The 26,876-nt window shown below is 38.4% G+C and overlaps 1 protein-coding gene and 1 long non-coding RNA gene across 2 annotated transcripts in view; both read right to left on the bottom strand.

The window, feature by feature from the left end:
* The window catches only part of LOC149229247 (uncharacterized), a 66,019-nt gene that overhangs the window by 21,177 nt on the left and 17,966 nt on the right, over nucleotides 1-26,876 (bottom strand). The gene's annotated exons all lie outside the window — the stretch shown is intronic.
* Nucleotides 9,649-10,644, bottom strand: LOC149229248 (uncharacterized). The gene has a single exon (XM_089375796.1). It carries the CDS (start codon nucleotides 10,617-10,619, stop codon nucleotides 9,723-9,725), a length of 897 nt encoding a protein of 298 aa, XP_089231922.1. The 5' UTR covers nucleotides 10,620-10,644; the 3' UTR covers nucleotides 9,649-9,722.

The raw sequence follows: 26,876 nt of genomic DNA on the forward strand, positions 1-26,876 counted from the left end.
TATAGAGTTGAAATATTCAATTGATGAGCATATACAACCATTTTCTGACATGTAGTTAGACCTATTGTACATCATCGTATCAATAGAGTGAACATTGATGAGACACTCAATTTTGTATTAACAATTATCCTTTTTGTATAAAGCATGGTGCATCATGATGTCAATATTCAAATTTATGAATTAACTAATGATTTCAATTCTAATGTTGTCACTCATGAATAGTTTTGATTTTTAACTTTGAATATGTTTTTTAAAATTAAAAGAAAAAAAAATATTAGTGTATTTTGTATATGTGGTGTTACCCCTGTTGAAGAATCTAGGGCAAATGAAGTTAATGTGAATCTTCTTAGCATGAGAACTATGTGTGAGGTGTTTTTAATTTTTCTTCTTATTCCAATCTTCACTTATTACTATTACAGCGTCTCTTCTTTAGTTCACCAAATAGCTACCAAAACAAAGAGACAAGAACACAAGATGTTTGGCTTTCTGCAACGGCCAAAACCTCTCCCTCTTGAGAGGAAAACCCGCACAAAATTCTTCTTATAGAGATTCCAATCAACGCATACCAAGACCATGACCCTTGACCTATTATGCCACTCCAAGACCAAGACACCAATCCTTTTCTTCCTCATAGCTAAGATCATCATCACTGCTGCTACACCGAAGTCATTATCATTGCACCTCCACTGATATATTCATTACAACAAAGAGATCATTACTGCACCTTCATTGTCACATCTTCACTGAGATATTTTCATGATTGATACCTGTAACTATGTCTTCATCAAACAGAGACCGAGAACTTAACTTCGTCCAAATTGTATGCTGTGTCAAAGTATGTTACTAAGAGATCTATTCATCACAATTACACCGAGACTGAGTGAGCTACAATGGGATCATCAAGATTCATTATGACTGTGTTCAATTATGATTGCATTCAGAATGAGAGATTATGACTACGTTCTCTATTTGATCACCAAGATTCTCTTATTACAGCTATCCCGAGACTTTGATTATAAATCTTCTTCATTACAAGTATGACGAGCTTGTATCTCTCCATCCACAAGTATGTCGAGACTATAACAATATGTATGTCGAGAATATCTTACATTCTAACTATGTTTAGCATGTTAAGACTGTGATAATGAGGAGATTGAGATATTTATCACTGTAATTGCCACCGATGTTGCAGAGGTATCCTTACTCTTGTAATGCGGATATCTTACCTTTACCCATACGAAAATGACCCTTTGACAGACCTCTAAAAATCTCAGACAAGTCTGAGTTCTTCACTATTGTTTTGCGAATACCCTAGCCGGGTATTTATAGTAGTTTGTCCTCCATATTTAACCGACGTGTCCATTGAAAGGATGTGTCTATTATTTGAGCCGACTTGTCATTTATATATATTTGCAGGCCGACATAACTATGTTTTACATCATTTGTTAGCTGATGTCTTCAGGAGGATTGTGCTTGTCTTTGAGGGCATTTTAGACTAGTATACGTTTACCCATAGGCTCAAGAAGAGCTCCTCATACATGACTTTGACTCTTTGACTTTCCTAGACCTATGAAATAAGCAAGAAACTCATTCTTATAAATTACAAAAATAATATTTCTTTTTCTTGACAAGTACAAAGATCAAAATTACATTTGTAAATATCGAACCTAGTTACACTTTCTTCAACACTCCCTCTTAACTAGGGAGGTATATATAATGTTACTTGGTCATTCTCAATCTGAAGAATTTCTCATAAGAAGAATCAGATTGGTAACTTCTGTTATAGCATCATATTAACCAACATTGTTTCCACAGCAAGGCCTTGACTGATAGCTCTATCTCTCATTAGATTAGAGCACACACAATGTTGGCAAGACCAATGACTATAGACACCTTCATCATGGTCTCTCAAGGTACATACCCACCTAGGTGTTCACTGAGTATGACCTTCTAAGACTATTCTTATCTTGGGTTCCCAACCCTCAAAGAATATCGGTCCTCTTGCCTACTCTTGTCTTGGATGCCCTACACATCCTCAAAGAACATTAGATGCCAGATGATTACCCAATCCTCCATTCTTTCTTCCAAAGTGAAGACAAGAATGTTGTGTCTATCTCTCCCTCTCAACTGAGGAAGATATGCCCAAGTTTCCTCTAATTAGAAACTTGCCCCAGCTCCCTTTTAATCAGGAACTTGTCAGAGCTCCCTCTTAGCTAGGGACTCTTCTATATATCAGCAACTTCTTCTTCGTGGGTCCTTCAGTTGCTTGATCAACTTCTTTGCTTGATGTCATGACTTTTAGTTGAGCTTCTTCCTTGTAGGGCAACAACCATCAATCACATTCCTCCTTAGTTCGTCTTGTCATTCCTTTCTTCATGGACAGTGCCCTTCTTCATATCTAGAACCTTCGTCATATGAGTACTTCTTTCTCATCATGCTTCTTCCATCCATCACATGAATGCTAGGTGTACTTGTTAGTAGCCCTGCATTAACTTATCCAGATATCATTCAAGAAACATATCATTAAATCAAATCGTACCTTACTAGATGGCTCTTTATCATGACATCTTTTTGTAGGTATCAGCTTCCTACATACATGTTGACACATCTCCCAAAGATATCTATTGTCAAGGGTCTCCATTTTCAGACTTTCATCAGAGTCTTCATATCTTTCGAGAGATTTCCTAGTCAACTCTTCTTTGTCTTTTGGATGTTGATTTCCTTCATCATAGTTGCATAGCTCACGATCTCTTTCTTCCTCACACATTCCATTCTCAGAGGTTTCTAATCAGAGTTTTGTAATTGTAGTCAACCACCTCATACTTTATATCAGGACATTTAATGTTGATTTCATCTAGTGTGACTTATGCCTTTCTGCATCTTTTCAGAGGAGGAGATCCTTTTCCCTTGATCATGCTTCTTAAGATAGAGGTGATGATCAATATTACCTGCAACCATATGACATGACATTATAAAATTAAATACACGCATACATACCTCGTTTCAACTTTAGGTCATCTAGGCTTCTTCCAACAGCTTTCTTGATTGAAGTGTCTTCAACCCCTTGATCTGCTTCTATTCTTATGTCACCATAACATCATCCATGAATTCCATGAGTTGGAGTTATTAATGAAACACTTGCTTCCTCTCTAGATTAGTGCATCCTCTAATAAGGATTCTATCAGAGAATCTTGAGGATCTTGCATATCCTCAACTTGGCAGATGTTTCCCTTTTGACTTGATGTATGATGAGACCTGTCCTGGATGACTTCTTCCTTTCCTTCAATGTCCGATGAGGTTCACAAGAGTTATGTCTTTCATGTTTGACTGCCACGGATTTTGTTCTTCATGATTCCCATGGTGATGCCACAAGCTCTTGCTTCTAATGCTTTCATGATGCTACAATGCATCTTAATATCACGGTCACATCTTTAACAAAAGATCGAGGAGCTTATGATAATATCCTTTTGTGAGGGAGGCCATATTAATCGTAGTGGAGATCTATTGCTCCCTCTTTCCTTGGCCCTTTTCTTTAGCTTCATCTTTCCGGCGATATGAGCTTCTTTCCATAGCATTGAATCTTATATTATTCTGTCTTTTCCTTTCCTTTCTGCACATAATTGTTTCCTTCAACATTTCTGCCTTCTATCTAACATAGATACCACAAGAGCTAACCTTCGTTGTTCATGGATATTTGTTACCTTGATGATTATTTTCTTATCATCTTTCCTAGATCTCCCAATTGAGATCTCATGAAGATATTCTTTCTTTCTTTGATACCTTCATTTTGTGTAGATCAAGTCCAAGTGATGTGGCCTTCTATACTGCATTTTTCAAAGAATGTATCCTCTAGCATTTCATATATCTCTTTGATGTCTTCGTTCTTGGTACATGGCGATGATAGAACCTTAATAGTTCCTTCCCATGAATTCAAAGAACACCTTTTTCCTTGATATGTTCACTGACTTCTTTTGTCTATGAGGATTATGACAATCCGCCTCATTTCATGCAAGGACATTTAATGACCCATTCAATCCATAGATCTCCTTACAATCATGAAGTCATTTAACCAACCTTGATTATAAAAATGAAAGATACTTACTTGAAAAGTCAAGATGAACTCTTCTACTTGCTCACTTTGATGTTGGTTGGAGAAGATGTATTGGAGTTTCCTCTTGGATGATCTTCTCTTTGATCGAAAGCCTTTCTTCAATGGAAAAGGTTGCTCCCTTTTGATGAGGATGATCTACTGCTTCCTTTGGATGATCTTCTTCTAGGGAAGGAGATGATCCTTGCTTTTATAACCTTGAAGATGATGACAATGCTTTTTCTTCTTCAATATGCTTTACCTTCTTTAGTAGTGTAGATCAGGATTGTTGCTAGGCTTTCAACCTGTTTCTTTAATTTTGAGATCTTTTGAGTTACTTTGCTTTGCAAACATCTTGATGAGGGTTTTGGTGGCCTTTTGATGATGGCTTGTGGAGACCCAAGTTCTTTCTATTGTAGACTGCTTGTTGTAGACTTGATCTTTCAATCTTGACAAAACCCTTCAACTTGCTTTGATGCCCTTCTTGAAAACTGATCCTTGTATCTCTCTTTTTGTTGCCCTTCCTTTGACTTCAACAGCTTAGCTCTGATACCATGTTGAAAAATCTAGGGCAAATGTAGTTAATGTGATTCCTCTTAGCATGATAACTATTTGTGAGGTGTTTTTAATTTTTCTTCTTATTCCAATCTTCACTTATTACTATTACAGTGTGTCTTCTTTGGTTCACCAAATAGCTACCAAAACAAAGAGACAAGAACACAAGATGTTTGGCTTTCTACCAGGGCCAAAACCTCTCCCTCTTGGAGAGAAAAACCCGCAGAAAATTCTTCTTATAGAGATTCCAATTTACGAATACCAAAACCATGACCCTTGACCTATTATGCCACTCCAAGACCAAGACACCAATCCTCTTCTTCGTCATAGCTGAGATCATCATCACTGCTGCTACACCGAAGTCATTATTGTTGCACCTTCACTGAGATATTCATTATAACAACGAGATCATTACTTCACCTTCATTGTCACATCTTCACTGAGATCTTTGCATGATTGATACTTGTAACTATGTCTTCATCAAAGAGAGATCGAGAATTTAACTTCGTCCAAATTGTATGTTGTGTCAAAGTATGTTACTGAGAGATGTATTCATCATAATTACACCGAACTGAGTGAGCTACGATGGGATCATCAAGAATCATTATGATTGTGTTCGAAGATTGCTGCGTTCAGAATGAGTGATTATGACTGCGTTCTCTATTTGATCACCAGGATTCCCTTATTACAGCTATCCCAAGACTTTGATTGTAAATCTTCTTCATTACAAGTATGTCGAGACTGTATCTCTCCATCCAAAGGTATGCCGAGACTATAACAGTAAGTATGTCGAGAATATCTTACATTGTGACTATGTTTAGCACGTTGAGACTGTGATCATGAGGAGACTGAGATATTTATCAATGTAATTGCCACCGATGTTGCAGAGGTATCCTTACTCCTGTAATGTGGATATCTGACCTGTACCCATACAAAAATTACCCTGTGACAAACCTCCGAAAATCTCAGATAAGTCTGAGTTCTTCACTGCTATTTTGCGGATACCCTAGATGGGTATTTATAGTAGTTCATCCTCCATAATTAACCGACGTGTCCATTGAAATGATCTGTCTATTATTTGAGCCGACTTGTCATTTATATATATTTGCAAGCCGACATGACTGTGTTTTACATTGTTTGTTAGCTGATGTCTTCAATAGGATTGTGCTTATCTTGGAGGGTCTTTTAGAGTAGTATACATTTACACATAGGCTCAAGAAGAGCTCCTCATACATGACTTTGACTCTTTGACTTTCCTAGACCTATGAAATGAGCAAGAAACTAATTCTTATAATTTACAAAAATAATATTTATTTTTCTTGACAAGTACAAAGATCAAAATTACATTTGTAAATACTGAACCTAGTTACACTTTATATGAAGACATTATATCAAGACATTTTATGTTGATTTCATCTAGTGTGACTTATGCCTTTCTGCATCTTTTCAGAGGAGGAGATCCTTTTCCCTTGATCATGCTTCTTAAGATAGAAGTGATGATCTATATTACCTGCAACCATACAACATGACATTATAAAATTAAATACACGCATACATACCTCATTTCAACTTTAGGTCATCTAGGCTTCTTCCAGCAGCTTTCTTGATTGAAGTGTCTTCAACCCCTTGATCTGCTTCTATTCTTATGTCACCATAACATCATCCATGAATTCCATGAGTTGGAGTTCTTGATGAAACACTTGCTTCCTCTCTAGATTAGTGCATCCTCTGATAAGGATTCTATCAGAGAATCTTGAGGATCTTGCGTATCCTCATCTTGGCAGATGTTTCCCTTTTGACTTTATGTATGATGAGGCCTGTCCTGGATGACTTCTTCCTTTCCTACAATGCCCAATGAGGTTCCCAAGAGTTATGTCTTTCATGTTTGACTGCCACAGATTTTGTTCTTCATGATTCCCATGGTGATGCCATGAGCTCTTGCTTCTAATGCTTTCATGATGCTACGATGCATCTTAATATCATGGTCATATATTTAACAAAAGATCGAGGAGCTTATGATAATATCCTTTTGTGAGGGAGGCCATCTTAATCATAGTGGAGATCTGTTGCTCCCTCTTTCCTTGGCCCTTTTCTTCAGCTTCCTCCATCTTTCTGGCGATATGAGCTTCTTTCCATATTCTTTTCATAGCATTGAATCTTATATTATTCTATCTTTTCCTTTCCTTTCTGCACATAATTGTGTCCTTCAACATTTTTGCCTTCTATCTAACATAGAGACCACAAGAACTAACCTTTGTTGTTCATGGATATTTGTTACCTTGATGATTATTTTCTTATCATCTTTCCTAGATCTCTCAATTGAGATCTCATGAAGATATTCTTTCTTTCTTTGATACCTTCATTTTGTGTAGATCAAGTCTAAGTGATGTGACCTTCTATACTGCATTTTTCAGAGAATGTATCCTCTAGCATTTCATATATCTCTTTGATGTCTTCTTTCTTGGTACATGGGGATGAGAGAACCTTAAGAGTTCCTTCCCATGAATTCAAAGAACACCTTTTTCCTTGATATGTTCACTGACTTCTTTAATCTATGAGGATTTTGACAATCCTCCACATTTCATGCAAGGACCTTTGATGACCCATTCAATCCATAGATCTCCTTGCAGTCATGAAGTCATTTAACCAAACTTGATTATAAAAATGAAAGATACTTACTTGACAAGCGAAGAACAACTCTTCTACTTGATCACTTTGATGCTGGTTGGAGAAGATGTGTTGGAGTTTCCTCTTGGATGATCTTCTATTTGATGGAAATCTTTTCTTCAATGGAAAAGGTTGCTCCCTTTTGATGAGGATGATCTGCTGCTTCCTTTGGATGATCTTCTTCTAGGGCAAGGAGATGATCCTTGCTTTTACAACCTTGAAGGTGATGACAATGTTTTTTCTTCTTCAATATGCTTTTCCTTCTTTAGTAGTGTAGATCAGGATTGCTGCTAGGGTTTCAACCTATTTCTTTGATTTTGAGATCTTTTGAGTTAACTTGCTTTGTAAACATCTTGATGAGGGTCCTAGTGGCCTTTTGATAATGACTTGTGGAGACCCAAGTTCTTTCTGTTGTAGACTGCTTGTTGTAGAATTGATCTTTCAATCTTGACAAAACCCTTCAACTTGCTTTGATGCCCTTCTTGAAAACTGATCCCTGTATGTCTCTTTTTGCTGCCCTTCCTTTGACTTCAGCGCCTTAGCTCTGATACCATGTTGAAGAATCTAGGGCAATGTAGTTAATGTGATTCTTCTTAGCATGATAACTATTTGTGAGGTGTTTTTAATTTTTCTTCTTATTCCAATCTTCACTTATTACTATTACAGTGTGTCTTCTTTAATTCACCAAATAGCTACCAAAACAAAGGGACAAGAACACAAGATGTTTGGCTTTCTGCCAGGGCCAAAACCTCTCCCTCTTGGAGAGGAAAACTCGCACAAAATTCTTCTTATAGAGATTCCAATTGACGAATACCAAGACCAGGACCCTTGATCTATTATGCCACTCCAAGACCAAGACACCAATCCTCTTCTTCTTCATAACTAAGATCGTCATCACTGCTGCTACACCGAAGTCATTATTGTTGCACCTTCACTGAGATATTCATTATAACAACGAGATCATTACTGCACCTTCATTGTCACGTCTTCACTGAGATCTTTTCACGATTGATGCTTGTAACTATGTCTTCATCAAACAGAGACAGAGAACTTAACTTCGTCCAGATTGTGTGCTCTCTCAGAGTATGTTACTGAGAGATCTATTCATCACAATTACACCGAGACTGAGTGAGCTACGATGGGATCATCAAGATTCATTATGACTGTGTTCGATTATGACTGCGTTCAGAATGAGAGATTATGACTGCGTTCTCTGTTTGATCACCAAGATTCTCTTATTACAGCTATCCCGAGACTTTGACTGTAAATCTTCTTCATTACAAGTATGCCGAGATTGTATCTCTCCATCCACAAGTATGCCAAGACTATAACAGTAAGTATGTCGAGAATATCTTACACGGTGACTGTGTTTAGCATGTTGAGACTGTGATCACGAGGAGACCGAGATATTTATCACTGTAATTGCCACCGAAGTTGCAGAGGTATCCTTACTCCTGTAATGCAGATATCTGACCTGTACCCATACGAAAATTACCCTGTGACAGACTTCTGAAAATCTCAGACAAGTCTGAGTTCTTCACTGCTATTTTGCAGATACTCTGTCTGGGTATTTATAGTAGTTCGTCCTCCATAATTAGCCAACGTGTCCATTGAATGGATGTGTCTATTATTTGAGCCGACTTGTCATTTATATATATTTGCAAGCCGACATGACTGTGTTTTACATCGTTTGTTAGCTGATGTCTTCAGGAGGATTGTGCTTGTCTTGGAGGGCGTTTTCGACTAGTATACATTTACACATAGACTCAAGAAGAGCTCCTCATACATGACTTTGACTCTTTGACTTTCCTAGACCTATGAAATGAGTAAGAAACTCATTCTTATAATTTTCAAAAATAATATTTCTTTTTCTTGACAAGTACAAAGATCAAAATTACATTTGTAAATACTGAACCTAGTTACACTTTCTTCAACAACCCCACCATATCTGGATCCTGGCTTTTCAAAAATCTAGTGGATCTGTATCCGTATCTGAATCCAGATCCGTATCCGTATCCATATCCGAATCCGGATCCGTATCCATATCCGTTTCTGTTTCCTCGTAACTTAGAGAAAACTCTATCAACATTACTGAAAGAACTGAGGCTATCTGTAAAGATTTTGTAACATGAGGACCACTGTAATGTATCCACTTTGCAATGTCTGGCAAATAGACCCGATTGACACCACCTTGATGACATGATCTTAAAAATCTTCCAGCAACCTGCATATGCATGACAGCTAAAAGCTGACAAGTGCTAAGTTGCTGAGCATGTAATGATCCTGCATGTTCACAATTCAATCTCAAAGTTGTATCTGGACTCTCCATATTGCTGCTATGGCATTGAAAATTAAGATTCTCTCTCAATTTTAGTTGGTCCTGAGACCAGAAAAATTCAAATTTTTCTTCTGATTAAGAATTCCAAACTTGACATGTTCTGTGTATAAGAGTAATGCACAATGTTGATAATAGAAAATGCCACGTATACTGCTCTTCCTCCACCAATGAGCTAGATCCCAGACTAAGCACATGAATGCAAATTCCAAAAATAGCTATTATTTTTTCTAGATTTCCAGTATGATTTCGTTCCTCAATCTTAAGGGAAAGGCGTTCTGACATTTCACTTAATGCTTGGCGCACTCTGAATGAAATACCAAGAAGCAAAACCAGAGATCCAAACATTAAAAACCCTCCCAATGCGAGCAAAACTGATGGCTTCTCAGTGTTTCCTCTTGCTAAATATTCCGATGCAGTCTTTAAGAACTCAGTATAGGCCTCCACTGCGAGTTTTGGATCTTTATCATAAATGCACTGATCAAAATCTAGACAGCTTTCTTGCTGTTGCCAAGAATCATGCAGGAAAATAGCTCTTGTAAATAAATAGCATAGTCTTGCATCCATTGGTTCACCACCCATTTCTCTTTCCAAATATTCATTATGTGTTTCCTTATTGCATAATGATATAATACACTTCGAATTGGGCAAACGTGCTTTTAGTAGTCTCAGCAGTTGCCAAGAATTTAATTGAAGTGCTCGAAGCCTTTGCTCATCAGTGAATGAATGAAAAAGTTGTGGAAGTAGAACACCCACGCTATTTTTTGGTATTGGAACACCCAATAGAAGAGCTAGTGTTGATGCGATGTCAACCTGGAAAGCTGAATATACAGGTGCAGATGTAGCATCTGTGCTTGGTGCAACCTCTGAAGGAACAAAAATAGCTAGAGCATCACTTTCTTCAAAAGATGATCTTCCATGGTTCCCTCCATCTGTCATGCCATGGTCACAGACAACCATCTCTTGTAGTAGCATGCCAGTTGTTCCAACTAAGTGACAATTGGTCCAGGCATCCCTTATGTAGGAGGTTAAACTTTTAAGTGTAGTTATTATGCACAACTTTGACCTTAATTAATTCACACAGATATTTCACTATGTGTAGCATCAGGACCTTTAGTGTTGACAACAATAAAATTGGAATGTCTGATCGAATGCGGAGAACCTATTCTTTGCACTGCACATTATTCTTCGGAATATAGAATATAGTGCTTACAGCCCTGTATCTGACCTCATGATCATTTTGATTATTAGTTGAAACAAAAGCCTGAACTAGCATACTTCCAACGGATGCATAATTGCCATCTTTAGCAAAGTCTTTGTCATGCGAATCTGGCTGTAGTGATGGAGTTATTGTGGAAGCAAGCCATAACAGGATTCATCTGAGGAATGCATTCAGTGATAATTAGAGCATTTCAAATAGTTGGTCTAAGTAATACAAAAGAAACATCGATGAAAACTTGGAAAAGCAAGGGTGACCCAAATTTTAAATGTACATGGTGAAAATTGTTGAATTTTCCCTATATCCCAGGTCTGGTCTATATCTACATTAGATCATAAACACAACAAAGTCTAAAGATACTAAACTACAAGCACTTTGCGCAGCAGAAATATAACAGCAGTGAATCAATAAAATACACAGATTTTGTAGGGCCAAAACACTTCTTGTTAGTCCATCAACAAGAAATACATAGGGCTCCCATACTAGGGATCATGGCCCTTTATGAAACCTGATACAAACTATGATACAACAGGGCTTGAGGTCAACTCCTTTAGACCTTCAATCTGCCCAACAAAACAATGACAAAACAACCAACTTACTTGCTAATGTAGCCTCTTCACAACCAGCCCTTTCAGTCCTCCTTTGTCACTTGTCACCTGGCTGTTCTTTGCCTCCTCCTCACATAGAGTTGGCTCCTTTCAGGACTCTGTACAAGCAGCTGCTCACAATGATCAAATCCTTCAGACCACTTGCATATATCAGCTCCAAAACACTTCAGCTACTCACAGTCAATTTGTCCCTACCAATTCACTGCATAATCAGCCTTTGACCTTGCTCTTCAAGGCTCCTTTTATGAACAGACTTCAAAGTATACACTCAGCAACCTTTCCTTTCTCAGAACAGCAGTACTATTTTATGGCTTGCTGGCCTCTACACAGACCTGAGGCAACTCGGACTGCTTTCACAAGCCTCCTACGCCCTTTGCCCCCCCCTTCTGTTGTTTGCAGCCTCCTTGGACAGGCCTCGGCCTGGTCTGCTAGCCACCCTGAGGCCTTTCAGCCCAGTTTCATGTGCCCCGAAGCTTTTCGACCTTGTACTAGGGCTTCAACCTTGCTACCATGATGAATAGAACATGGCCTAGGGCAATTTCCTTTAGCAGAACCTCTCAGTAGCCTTCCTTTTGATCAACCAACAGACAAACACTAACTCAGGCAGCCTTCTTTTGATCCTCCAACATGTAGATAAGCAGCTCGGCCTCTTTCTCTAGATCAAAAATCAAAGAACAGAAACAACTCGTCCCTCCTTGAAGATCTGCGGCTCTCCTCTCTTGGCTTGATATTCTTACAAGGATGAGATGCTATATTGTGAGACCACTCCATTGGTCTCTCCAATATATAGCTCTCCAATCACTTGCTTAGGAGCCCTTCACTCCATTAAAGTGTCTCCTCCACAATAATTAGAATAAACAAATAGTTTCTTCGCGTCTTGTTACCCACCCCGAGTGGGCGACCCCATAGGAGACATTTTCTCCTAGATTTGTCTTCAGCAGGCAGCCAACAGCCCCCGACAACCACCACTATAGCCGATATTGTGCCAGTTGATCTCCGCTCATTGAGCCAGTCATATGTCCCCTCGCCCATCTGTCGAGAGCGTATGTTTGAAAGTGGGCCATCCAATCCTAAAGGTATGGTTTTCATTGTGCAATCGGGTGCTTATGCTTGCTTTTCCTCGGGCACGTTGGGAATGGATTATTAGGTGACTTGGAAGCAGGAAGGGCTTTGACTATAGTCTTGTTCTCTTACCTTAATGGGGGGTTAATCCTCAACCCTAGTCCCATGGGATCTCCCTTATTGGCTTATAGCTTCAGGATGGACACTACTTGGGAAAACCCGATTTTGGTAGTGCGGTCTGTTAGTTTTTTGTAGCATCAGAAGTGTTCTAGTCTCGAAACTTTGTGGAGAGGCTAAAACATGGGAGTTCTCCATAACTGAAAAATCGTTTATGGAAATTCGACCTAGAGATGGCTCAATTAGATTATTAGCCTATTTTTTAATATTCCCTAAGTCTAAACTTAAGAAATTTGGTTAATTAATTAGTATTAATTGAGATAAGATGTGAATCATTTAGAAACTCACACGGATCGACCCAGATATGATCTTAGCCATCAATTAAGATTTAATCTTGGACGTTGGAGTCGCAACAGAAGATTATAAGAAAAAGTTGTTGGGTAGATGGAGAACACACACTTGAGATCGATTTTCCTTGGGCAGTTTTATTTCCAGAGAGCAGCAACAGTTGTCAGAAGAGTTTGAGCCAGAGAAGGGAAGCAGAGATAGAGATGGGCAGGCACAGTGAGTCCGGAGGAAGTTCTCCAATTTCGAAGAGTCAAAAAGAGGAGGTCAAGATTTTCTCCAGGAGGCTACGCAAAGGCAGCACGAAGCCTCAGAAGGGAAATTCGATCTAGCTGAAGAGGAGCTCGTTTTCAGTTCCAGATGCCGGGAAAGTTTTCCAAAGGGTTGGAGAGAGAGTTTCTCAATCAGCAGTAGGAAGGACGACTAGATTGGTAGTTGATTCAGGCAGAGTGTTTGAAGGATTATGCTAGGGTGACGTAGGACCTACGCAAAGCTAGTTGGACGACTAGCCTTTCAGTGGCAGTCAAGTGTCGGGATTGCTCAGAGAGAGGGTAGTTCCCCTCAAAAAGTTTTGGCAAGTATTCCTCTTGGATAGATTCGCCAGTTTGGCGATATTTATTGTACTCAAAATTTCTCACTGCTGCTTAATAATAAAAACCCTTGGCTGCTGCATCGATTTTCCCAAGTTGGATTTTTCCGGTGACTTTTGTCCAAAAGTGATTGTGTGATAATTTTATGCGTGTGTGCTAGTATTTTCTCAGTTTCTAGTTTACCTTCCGCAGAATTTAATTTGGTGAAAATCGCAATTGTGAATAATTCGTTGTTTGTGTGGCCAAATAAATTATTAATTAATTTATAGTTAGAAGAATAATTTCCAATTGCTGCAATAGTTGAAATTTTCAAACGGTCTCGTTTTCCCGTTTCACATTTTTCACTCCCCTCAGCACATTACATGCCCTATTTCATCATCTTCCCTCTCTAGGTCCACGTGACCACTGAGTCCATAAGGCTCTGGTACTCCCCCTCCCCTTGTCCACATGTCTAGGTCAGGCCTGGAATGTCGCCCCAAAGGTTGATGCAACTAAAATAAAGGATTAAAAGCATATCATGGCCACATACAAAAGTAAATAATACCACAAAATGCAAAAGATGGTCGAGACAATAAATAATAGCACATGGGAAAAAGCCAAACATGAGCTCTACCCTTTATCATTATGGTCATCCCCTTAGTTCCTAGTGCCCCCCACATCATTAAGGAACCCATGCATGTCCCAACCCCTGGTGGGTGATGCACTACCCCACCTTAAGGGGGTAATCACTGCTTATATCATCCACAGTGAATGTTATCAAAACCGAACCGGTGATTGAATCGAAAAACCTTGTGGACCGGGAACCGGACTGGAACCAGTAAAAACCAAATAAAAAACCGGTTTACCAAAAACACATAAAATATTCATATTTTAAAGAAAAACATATATATTCATGTGCATCCATATAATCAAAACCACTACAACACAATTATGCAGAAGTTTTCATTTACATAGCATGTAAGGGTGCACATAACCAAAATAGCATTGAGTGCAATCAATCTCTAAACTGAAAATACATCAACAAATAGGCTCTATATGGCCTCTAGAATCCAAAAAAATATCATGCTACAACAAATGCCTACATATCATCAAAATCATTGCCAATATTGGGGTCTTTGTCATCAATATAATCATTTCGGCATTAAAATAAGATAGAAAAACGTAGCATGTCATGTCAAGATTTTGTTTGAGTGATGGGTACATTTTTAGTAGAGTCATGATAGAGGAGTTCGACAACCAATGCCACTAACATCAAAGTACATAGAGGGATTGGTGCTCTTTATTAAATGTTAGTTCCATACCTTCGTACATGACAAAATCCAATGGAAGCATTGCAATCCCCCCAAACTTGAAATCCTGAAAATCTGTTAAGTTTGATGGATTTTGAGTGAAACCTAAAATTCTACTTTCTCCATATGAAATCCAATGAGGTGATTCTCAAACATCCTGCGTCATTTCATGGTAATGTTAAGAATTTAAGTAAAAGGACGAAAATGAAAGATAAAGGAGAATGTCACTTTTACTTTAAGAATTTAACATTACCATGAATTACATAGCAATAGTAGGGACATAGGCTCGATTATTAAGCTGAGCGCCATAGGCTTGAATATTACGCTAGCCTAGGGGAGAATTATAAGTGGACCAATCAAATCAAAAAATCAAAAAAGGCATATTTTTTACATTGGTTTGCATAGGTACAAACTGCACGGAACTAATCTAATTCGATGAAATAGGTTGATGTCAGTTTTGTTACAGAACCGACCAGTGTGGTACCGAACCGACCTATTCAGGTTCAGAGGCTCGATTCGAACTAGTTTTGGGCCAAAAACAGTCGGACCAGCCGGTTCCACCAGTTCTTATAACATTGTACACTACATGCTCTCATCTCTTGGAGCCCCGAGCAGTATAATAAAAGAAAAATCAAAAAAAGGCAAAAGGAAAATGAAGAAGGGTGGAAAAACAAAGGTTGGGGTAACTCATGTACCATGATTGCTCCCTCCTACATCTATACACCTAAATATGTGGACATCCCTCATCATTACCACCCTTGAACCCATGGCATTTGGCCTTGAGACCCCTGTGTCCCAATCCATCTCATCATTATTCACATGACCCCTATCACTTGAAGGATGTACCTTGGACATGTCTTTCCCTTTAGGGGTTGGGAACACCTAATAGGGTTGTTTATTAGCCACTCCTACCTAGGGAGGTAACACTATTACATGCTCAAAGCCCCAAATTTGGAAGGGAAACCCATTATGAAGTCTCATTTGTGCCCTGGATTAACAAGCTTGGTTCACTTAGATGCACTAATGAATTATTGTACCTGATGGTGAGGAGACGCATTGGATCTTATATGTAATTGGCAAGTGGTTTCATCATGGGTTGGGAAACTTAACTAGGGCCCAAGCCCACCAGAGGATCACATTGACATTTGTAGGGGATCTGTTGAGAGCCATGGTACTCAGTCATGTGATAGAGCATTATCTCATCTCATGAGCACCTTCAGCAACTTGTTCATTGCCCCACACTATTCACGAAATGATGCACTTGAACCACCATTGCCCCCAGCCAGCTAGCAGTGTACACATGGATTAGCATTTGATCCAAGGCCCAAAGGAGGTTTGTCTCACTCTTGAGACATGGGAGGGCAACCACCATCGTCAGTGCCCTGATTTTAGAGCAATCTACAGGCTTATTTTTCATCAGGAGACCCATGAGACTAGTATTTGTGCTCTAGAGCCACTTTGGAGCACCACATGATGATTTACATAGAGATTAAGGGGCCACCCCCTTGTCCATCATTCCTGGAGCCCTCTCCCTCATCATGGCATCTTGAGGACTCAACAAGGCCCTCCACCGACCCTTCTACATCACGACTTCATCATTTCGCCTCACTTATGGATGGCTTCTTCATCACTTTATTAGCTACTTAGTGAGTAGGTCACCAAGATCTGTTATTTGCACATTATTTTATAGTTGTTGGGGCTAATTAGGCTAAATCAAATTAGGAAAGGATCGTATAAATAGAACTAGCTCTCATTGTGGGAGAGCATCATCATCACTTGGATTTCTCTTGTAAAAGACATTCGCACTTTTTCTCTTGGACGAATTGGAGATTCTTTGATGCATTTTGATATCTTTGGAAGCTAGAATTTTGATCTTTCTTGGAGCTACTTCTTGATTTGTGGTTGGATATATCTCATTGTCATCTTGTAAGTGTACTTTGATGAATATTTTCTTTTGAAATGATGTCTAATGTATGGAATTGTTGCAACTAATTAATGCTATTGTGCCCTAGTTTATTGAATATCATTGTAAAGGCTATTTTGGTTGGCAATTGCATATGTTACTCATTGCATGACAATAGATGAATGTTCCTAGTGGATGAATTTTATTTTTCCATGAAAATCCATAGATCTTGGGTGGGTAAATGTTAAAGCTTAGTTGCTAGGGCATCCATCTTTAGCCTCCTTGAAGACAATTTTGGAAAATTTTGAATCATCTTAGACTCCATAGCCAAGGGAAATAGGCACTGGTCCAAGAACATTGGTGATCACCCTTTCTTTCCATCTCTTTTCTTCTCCCAAAAATTTTGGCCCCTCTCCATAGGACGGCTAGCTAGGGCATCCTGCGAATTCTATTGGAGTGAGAATTTTGGAATTTCGTTTAGATAGAACTCTTCCTTTGTGTTTTCTCTTGAAGATCTCAAATTTTGGTTGAGTTCCCACGGTGAATTCTCCATAAATGTTTGTGCCCTAGGTGTTCCCTAGAAGGAAAACCTAGTTTGTTTTCTTTGGATAAGGTGGCCTTCTTGAGGGTCATATGAACCTAGTATTTGAAACAAATCACAAGATACATTCTCTTCTCCCTTACCTTGACCTAGAAAATACCTTGGAGGAAATTCTCCCACAATTATTCCTAAACCCTAGGTCTAGAGTAAGCTCTTTCTAGGCATCTCAAGAAGACAGAAAAACCTATTTAAGGTATCAAATCATCCTGCAAAGCTTCTTGAGAGGTCCTATCTCTCCTTTGGAGTCTTGAGTCTAGGCATATCTATCATCATTGAAAATTTTAAACCCTAGGCCTTGATCTTCATCCTAGGTCTTTCTCAGAGAGCCCTTAAGCTCCTTTGAAGCATTGTGCCCTTTATTGTGTCCCTCCTTGAATGGGCCTTGGGAATCACTTCACACATTGTCATTGACATTATCATTACAAGTGATTTCCTTCGTACCGGGACTCCTCCCATTGGTGAAAGTCCATAAAGAGTAGGGGACATTGATTGAGGCGACAATGGGTCTTTGTCCCATTGTTGTCTCTTAGTCTAGTAGTTGTCCCATAGGTTCCCCTGCTAGGGCCCTGCCAAATTGTGTGGCAACAAGCCTCAAGCCCACGGCTTTGGGTCCAAAACCCACTAGCTCGTGTACTTAGCCCACAAAGTGGATCAAATCCTCACAAGTCAAGTACCCTAGACTTGTGGGAGTACCTCCCAAGCTACACTTTTCAACACTCCCTCTTAGTGAGGGAAGTATTTCCATTCCTCGGAAGCAACTTGTCAAGAACACAATCCCAATCTTTGGTGTCCATAACTACAACATACCTTGTAGAATGAACAACACTTTCCTCGGAAGTGTCCCTGCCACCAGAAGCCTCTTGCTTCTTGTTCTCTTCATAGGCCTTCAGGCCATTCCAAGGTTCCTTCTTGCCATTTGTAGAAGTCTCCTTACTTCCCACTGACCATGCACTCTTCTTGGGTTGCATATTCTCCCTCTGAACCTGCAAACTCTTACTCGAACTCGACTCCCTTTGAGTCTCAGGAACCTGCTTCTTCCCTTGATCTATAGGCCTTCCCTTTAGCTTGTACAAACCACTCTCCCTAACTCCAATAATTGCTCCTGAGGAGTTAAAGCCTCTGGGCTTAAGCATCATCTCTCCATCCTGGAACAATACTTCAAACCCCTTAGCCTCAATCACTGAAAAAGACAACATGCCACACTTGAGCTCTGTTACCCACAATACATCTTGGACTTGTAGCAGCCCTCCTGACTCCATCTTGAATGGCACCATACCTGACCCTCTTATAGTCTTCTAACTCTCATCTCCAACCTCCAAGTGAAATTTAGAGTCCCATTCAGTTAGAGTCTTGAATACTTCCTGCGATCCTGTCATATGCTTCGACACTTCGGTATCAATAAACCATGCACCCTCATCAATGGTGCCTTCAGAGAAATGATAAACTAGAGCAAAATCCTCTTCGAACCTTCTTGTGAAATCATCTTGCTTGGTTGTAGTTGTAGCAGCCACTGCAATATCTTTCTTCTTGTCATTATCTCCCTTCTTCTGACACAGACACTTACTCGCATAATGACCATGCTCGCCACATATGAAACACTTCACCTTGCTCAAGTCCTTCTTCGCTTTTCCCTTCATATTACTAGCAAGATCCACATTCTCTCCATCAGACTTCTTCTAATGAAGATCATCGTCCCGCAATTCCTCTTGCATGAAGTCATCCCATAACCTGTTCCAATCTGGCAACTTGTCACGAGCAATAAATGGCTTCCATTCCTCGACGAAGCCCTTCAATGCAGTCCTCACTAATTCATATTTTGGAAGGTTATCACCAATGGCAGCAAGCTTGTCTCAATCTTGAGAAACCCTCGTCAAATACGAAGCCACACCCTCGCCATCCAACATCTTGGTGTTCTTGAGCTTCTCTCTCAATACCATCAACTAATTCTCGTTCTTATTCTGGAACAAGTCCTAAAGAGCCTTCCACATATCATGTGCAGTGTTCTTCCCGGTAAGATGAGGTATCAAGTGATCCTTTACTCCATCTAGGATGATTAGCTTGGCCTTTGCATCCAACTCTTCAAACTCATCCAACTCTTTAGGAGTTGTTGGCTTAACAATATCCTTGTCAGCAAACTCCCATATCTTGTTCACCAACAAGACCAGCCTGATCCTTTCTTTCCAAGGACTATAGTTGGACAACCCATCCAACCTATCCTCATACCTCAGACTAGCAATCAACTTTGCCATGTTGTTAGTCCTTCAACAACCAATCAATCAGCTCCATCTTGACTTCTTGTTGCGCACACTCTAATTTAGTTGTCCCTTCAAAGTAGCTCTAATTCCATGTTGAATTTTCCTTATATCCTAGGTCTAGTCTATGTCTATACTAGATTATAAACACACTAAAGATACTTGACTACAAGCACTTTGCGTGGTGGAAATATAACAACAATGAATCAATAAAATACACAGATTTTGTAGAGGCACAAAACACATCTTATTAGTCGATCAACAAGAAATCCATAAGGCTCCCGTACCAAGGATCATGGCCCTTTTTGAAACCTAATACAAAATATGATACAACAAAGCTTGAGGTTTGTTGACTACTGAGTTACACTTAGCAGATCTTATGAAGAATCCATAGCCCAAGGCACAAAGTATACAACAAAATTATTCATAATTCCAGAAGTCAGCAGAGCATTCCAGCCCCTTTCTCTCTCCTCTCTCTACATTTTGTCTTCAAATTCCACAACCCTACGGGGAATTGTAAAAAATGTAACTAGCATGATGAATAAAGCTTTGTAACAGGCCTAGGAGACTTGGGACTCGATCAGCAAGTGAGTACACCCTAGAGTATTTTTTTCACTTAGCTAATTATTCTATCTTTTCAGTGACGAATAACTAGCTGAGTTTTTTCACTCACATATACCCCTAAAGTTGGGGTGACAGCTTGAAGATCAAGCCTTGGTTCTATCCTAGTGTCTAGAATTGATGTATTACTCATGCTAGGTCATCTATAAAGTTTTGCAGAATTTGAGTAGGTCTAGGTATGAAATTTTAATAATTAAAAAAATCATGCGGGACGGGATTTTTAATGTAAAATGTAAATAAGTGATGCCAGAAGATGTTGTGGGTGTATGGGTACTCAAAATTCTTCTAAGACACACTTTGGGGGCCAAAAAATAAATATTGCTCCCTCAAAACCCACTTTTCCTAAGTTCAGTGGAAAAAGTGGAAATAAATTAGCCATAAAAGAAATATTGAGAGAAAATAATTAATTCTCTCCAAATCAAAGATGCCAAAAAAATGACATGGAAAATCAACAAGAGTTAAGTAAAGGTGATTGGGTGAGATAGCATCCAAATTGATCAAAGAATCAAGGGGATGCAAACTAGTCTAAATCGAGCTCCTAGAGGCCTATTGACCCTGTCGCCTACACCTACCTACAAGTCAGTGAGAAAAGCCTTCAACCACACAAGGTGTGGTTGGTGGCAGGGAACTCAAAGAAGGGGTTGTCACACTAATTCCGACTCTCTCCGTTTGAGCTATCTCCTAGGTTAGCTAAGGGCGGTGGTCCCTACTGAAAAGTTAAGTTAACAGATGTGAGTTTCTAGGAGAGTGTTATAGTGAAAATGGATTACTTTTAAGGATTTATGGGCAAATATGAAGTGAGCAACTTGAATTAACAATCCCAATCATTAATATGATTAAAAAAAAAAACATAAAACCAGTGCCTTATAAGGAATTTGCTCAACAATTTAAAGATATATTTGCTCAAAGTAAAATGCAATGCTCTCAAAAGAGAAAACAAAGTAACCCTAAAAGGTAAATAAGAATTATTAGCACAAGATATGTAAGATACAAAATGTTTTTGAGATAATCAACTTTATAAATCAAAACATGTGAAACATATCTTTGCCAAAACCCAAAAATTAGTAATTAATTTGGAAATGTAAAAGAAAGGAAGTGCTAAACCAAGACATCAATATGCAATTAGACTTGAAACATGAAAAGAAAGCACTTGTTTGAAATGATTACAATACTTGTTTTTGGAATAGACTTTGCATATGAAAACTCAAACCATCAAGAGACAAGTAAAATAAATGTAATGGAAAGTGATCTTGGTTAATTTTATTAATTAGCTCTACAACAAGATTACAATTTAACTCTTCAATCCTCAGACCTCACCCTCACACAATGATGTGGATCTCACATTGAGGAGTCAATAGAGGAGTAGAGGATCCCTAAGATGTCTACTTCAACCAACTTATGTTGGAGGTAAAATTTCAATGAGGCTTGAGACCTTCCTACACTAAAATGCTTAGATGAAACGCAAATTGTGTTAATTCCCCAAATTAAAATAATGATACATGCAAATGCTTCAAAGAAATTGATTTCAATGCTTGAAAATGAAATATTGTTCAACATAAGTTGCAATTATAACTTCAATTGGAGGAATAAAATTAGCTTACAAGTGTTGCATGTGTGTCATCAATGAATTATAATGATACAAGTAATTTGCTTGAAAGTAAAATTTGTTTCAAATAGACAATAACAATAAATTGCTCCAATATTCAAGATAACAATGTAGCATAAAATTGAAGCATGTATTCAAGTGCTCATGAAACAATTTACCAAGGTAAATGGAAACGAATCAAAGTTTGTTAAGAATATAAAATGATTGCATGTAAAGGATGAATTGCCCAAAATAAAGTGTAAGCTTGTAGCTCCAATCAACAATGAAAAAGAAAATGCAAAGCTCAAATGAAATTGTAACAAACTTTAACTTAATGAAATGTGATAGTGAAGTTGTGTTAATTCTCAATTAAAGCATGCATGTAAGTGAATGAAGTATGAAAGCTTAAACCATGCAAATGTCAATCCACCCAAGAGAAGCCTTCCCCTAAATGGGGAGATAGGATACCATGGGAAAAATCCCAAGCTCCCACAAGCAAGTTAGATCTTTTATTAATATTACAATGAGAAGAGGGCCCTTCAAAGTTTTCAACTATACTTCAAGGAGAGTCCTCACAATAATTGCTTGAAACTTGGACACTAGACCTCCTTTCTTGAGAAAATAGTGACAAGATCTCACAAAGCTTATGCAAGGGAAACAAGGTGTGAGTTTCCTCCAAATGCCCACGGCTTAAAGAGGAAAATGGGCAGCCCTCTAGTGAACTCGACTTGGCCAAAATAAGCCTCAAAAGGGCTCACGACATCCTTGGAAATCGAACCCCCAACACTTGCCAAAGGTCCTGCAAACACTTGTTAGATGTTGCTCTTCAAAATCTGCCACACAAGAGTTAGCAAACAATCCAAACAATGGCTGCAAAATAAGTTAAGTATTAATGGAAAAATCAGCAAGATAAAATGTATATGTACAATTATAATTTACAAAAGGCTAAGCTAAAGAGTGAGAGTAAACTCTCGTTTTTGCTTAGCCATCTTCAAGCTCTTGGATAGCAAATGAAAGAAATGAAGTACAATGTTTCTTAAAAGATATTTAAATTTAGAAGTTCTCGGCTTTTGTACAAGCTATGTGCCGAAATCCCTGCAAAACCACTTTGCAAAATAAGACTATGAAGGTTCAAAAAACAAATGAGAGCTCCTTTAAGAATGTACCAAGAGTGGGTTGGTCTCTCCAAAGACTTCCCCTCACGCTTGATTCTGTAATCCCAACAAGATGTTCCCTCTACAAAACTTCAATCAAGAATTAGTTCCATATAGATTTAGCAATAAACAATGATAAGAAACTCTAGAGATTTATTTAAAACCAATTAGAGCATTCTATACCTAGAGCATACTTCTAAATCAAATGTCAATGCAAGACAGCTCTACATTAACAAATTTACAAGAGCATATGGAAGCAAATTAGATTAAAGCATGAGTAAAAGGAATTATACCAATGCTCAACAATTCATCACACTCGAAAAAGAGGAACACCTCATGAATGAAACCCCAAAGTCTTGTTGATATTTCTGAAAGTGTACAAGGCAGCAGCGCTTCCGCAAGCACAATAGCTAGTAACAATATTCTCCAATGTGAGAGCCCATGGTTCTATTATATAGAGAGTTGGGAGCAAATCCCAATGAAGAATGACAATGACAAATGGCATTGGATGACAATCCCAAAAAGAAATTCGAATTTGTTGAATGGAGCTCCAATGCCAAGTGTAAAAATCGAATTCTGGCAAGTGGCAATCATTTCCTTCTTCCCTTATGTGCCAAATTCGAATTTTATGGTGGAATGACGAGTGTATATGGGTGGTAACCCATGTGGGGACAATTTCCCACAAAAATCTCCACCAAGTATTCTCCCAAATCCTCCCAAATGTGCATTAACTTCATAAATTCGAATTTCCAAACAGCTTTTTCATTTAATGCTAGAAATTCGATTTTATTTGAGCACATGTCCTTTCCTTGATTTTAGGAGTCCACATCACCTTGGGACTTCACTTTAACTCCCCCATAATTTTCCACCTCATTTCCACAACATTTAGTATGTGAGGATATTTATTTTTCTCCATTTATTTAATTTCTAGCTTAATTAATTGTCAGATTTCCCACTAAACTTAGGAAAAGTGGGTTTTGAGGGTCCAAAACACATTATTAACCCCTCAAAGTGTGTCATAGTAGAAAGTTGAGGGTGAGAAGTGTAATTTTGATTATTCATACTCCATACAACTTCTCTAGACTACACTTATTACAATTTAAATACAATTTTATTTGCAATTTTTAACTTGCAGGAAATCTAAAAAATTAAAAAATGACTACCTAGACCTAACCAAATTCCACGAAATTTTTTGTGTGATCTAGTATAGTAATATACATCGACTCTAGACACTAAGATGTGTTAGGGGCTTAACCTTCAAACCGTCACCCCGGCTTTGGGGTAAAACGTGAGTGAAAAAACTTAGAAAATTATCCGCCTCTGAAAAAGAAGGGATAATTAACCAGATAAAAAACACTCCAAGGTGTAATCGTTTGCTGATCGAGTCCCAACATCCTAAGCCTGTTACAGACTCAAAACTCATCATTACTAGTATCACTTATTACAATTCCCCGTGGGGTGTGGAATCTGGGTACGAGAAAGATGATGAGAAGATAAAAGTAGAGTTAAAATTGATTGACGATATCTGATGGTACAAGTGTCCTCTGGATCATCCTTGGGCATGGAGTCTTCATATAATCATCAGGTGCGACTCCAGTGGTCAACAAGGCCTAGGCAAACTCGCACTTTTTGAGGGAATAACTCAATTTGACTAAGGATGAAGATATTTGATTGAGGATTTGGTGGAGTTTGACTTGAGATGATAAAGGAATGTGCCTCCTACCACTCCCACCTCACTCCACACATGACTACACTTGCTCCAATGACTGTCTCCTTGAGGAATTGTGCAGATTTTAAAGGGAAAGTTGACTTACCACATGTGGATTCACGTCTTGCTTTGGATCATCACCTTTGGCCACTTGGATATGCTCCCTTTCATTGGGATCTTCTCCCAAATTGCTATATATGTAACCCATGAGTTCTCATTTCCATGATGGTTGGAAGCTTAGATGCTTGTTGTAACTCTACCAAAATTTCCATTGAAGTAATAAAGAAAGTCTCTGGGGGTCACCACATTGGGTCTTATGTTGTTATGCCTTGTAGCATGAGGTAATATGGTATCTTTTCATTGAGTTTCTTGTCATATGACAGTTGAATTTTGTAGAATTTCTCTTGCATAGCTATTGATTTTGTGTTGTAGCCTAAGGGAAATTTTGTCTAGGAAAGGAAGATTGCAATTTCTTGTAGCCTTCCTTGAGCTTGCACATATCTTGAGCAATAATTGTGATTTGCTTGTTCTCGGTTGAAAAACAAATCCAATTTTACCATCATATGGCAAGTTTCCATTATCACTAATATTTGGCTTTGCAAGATTTTGGTTGTATTTAAGCAAGTTACCAATTGCCTTTGGAGATTGGGGACGTCCTTTGTTAGACTAGCCATCTCCATTGATCTCAAGGAACTCATAATTCATTCAAGCAAAGGATTCTCCAAAGAAATCAAAAGAAGAGATATCAAAAGGGGGTCTCCATAAGCCTCTACTTTTTCCTTCCATCTCATTAAAATCAAATTATCCCGCTCTCTATTGCGCAAATATTGTTTAATCAAGCATAGAAGGCTAAAGTATTGGGTTTAATCCCAACTTTCATTCATTAAACCAGCTCATGCGAGTTGGTTTAGTGGAGGAATTTGTTGGATTATAAGTGTATTCAAATTAGCATTTAATCCATAAGTTTTTTCCATCACATGCACTCATGTTTTTCTAGCATATTTCAGCCTTTTGCTTCTCTTGTATGTTAACTTATCCTCTCGCTGTTGTATAGGGGTTTGGAGATAGATTTGAATTGGAGAAGGTTTGGAAGCAAACTTGATTGGAGAAGGAGAACTAAAGTGTATATATTGGAGGCCTTCTCACATCCAGACCCTTCAAGATGATTACCTTTTTTTCGCTACTTATTTTCTTGTTCCAAGGCCTCACAAGTTGTGAGTTGTAAATTTTACATTTCATTTTTCATTCAAGACTTTCAAGTCCCTCTCAAGGAGAGTTTTCTTGTAATATTTCTCAAAAGTAGTTCTTGATCACTCATTGTAACTCTTGGGAAAGAGTAGTCTTGATTTTCAAGAATATTGTAAAACTCTTCCCAAAATAGTCCCTCATTTCTATAAGAGGGCACTCACATCATTAATAACAAAAAAATATTTTTCTTTAGGAGCTTGGGGATTCTCCCCTTGGCATCCCATCTTTCTCTCTTTTGAGGGAAGGAGGTCTTGAGTGTGCTTGTTGTGATTTCCTCTTTCATTCCTTTTCATTTCTCGCAAGTAGACTAGCTTACATTTTCTTTTGTTTCATGCTAATGTTCATGTTATGCTTATGAGACTTTCATGATCTAGTTGCACGCTCTCTCCATTCACTAATGCGCATTTGATTTTGAGCTAGTTGGTTATTTTATGCTTTATCTCACTTGACTATCACTACATGCTAAGTTTTACTTGATCATTTACATGTTAATGCTCTCATAGTTTGATCTCATTTCCATGCAAGTATCTTCTTTCATGCTAGTTTAATTTCATTTACATGCAAAATTTCTAATTTCCAATTACATGCTCTATAGATAGTTTTGTTTTCATTTGATTTAGATTGCTTACTAACTCATTGCAATTTGTCTCATTTCATTTGCAATTTTACTTTGAGCACTCTTCACATCTAAAGTATTTGCAATTGATCATTTTGGTTCACTAAAATCAACCTCCAACATAAGTTGGTTGTATAGGCAATAGGACACCCTCCTCAATATTCATTTACCCAAGTTTGGATAAAGGTAAACACATGACTTGGCAGTTCAAGCTTGGCTTAGTCCAATGTTGGAGCGCTTGCACGTGGGTTGACTTGGTAGACTAGGTGGATACTCATTAATGAAGCTAAGCTTCTCCACTTGAGGCTCCTTGC

This window comes from Pinus tabuliformis, chromosome J (assembly GCF_031772625.1).
Source record: "Pinus tabuliformis cultivar Carrire ecotype Pingquan chromosome J, CPIR1, whole genome shotgun sequence".
Taxonomy (NCBI): domain Eukaryota; kingdom Viridiplantae; phylum Streptophyta; class Pinopsida; order Pinales; family Pinaceae; genus Pinus; species Pinus tabuliformis.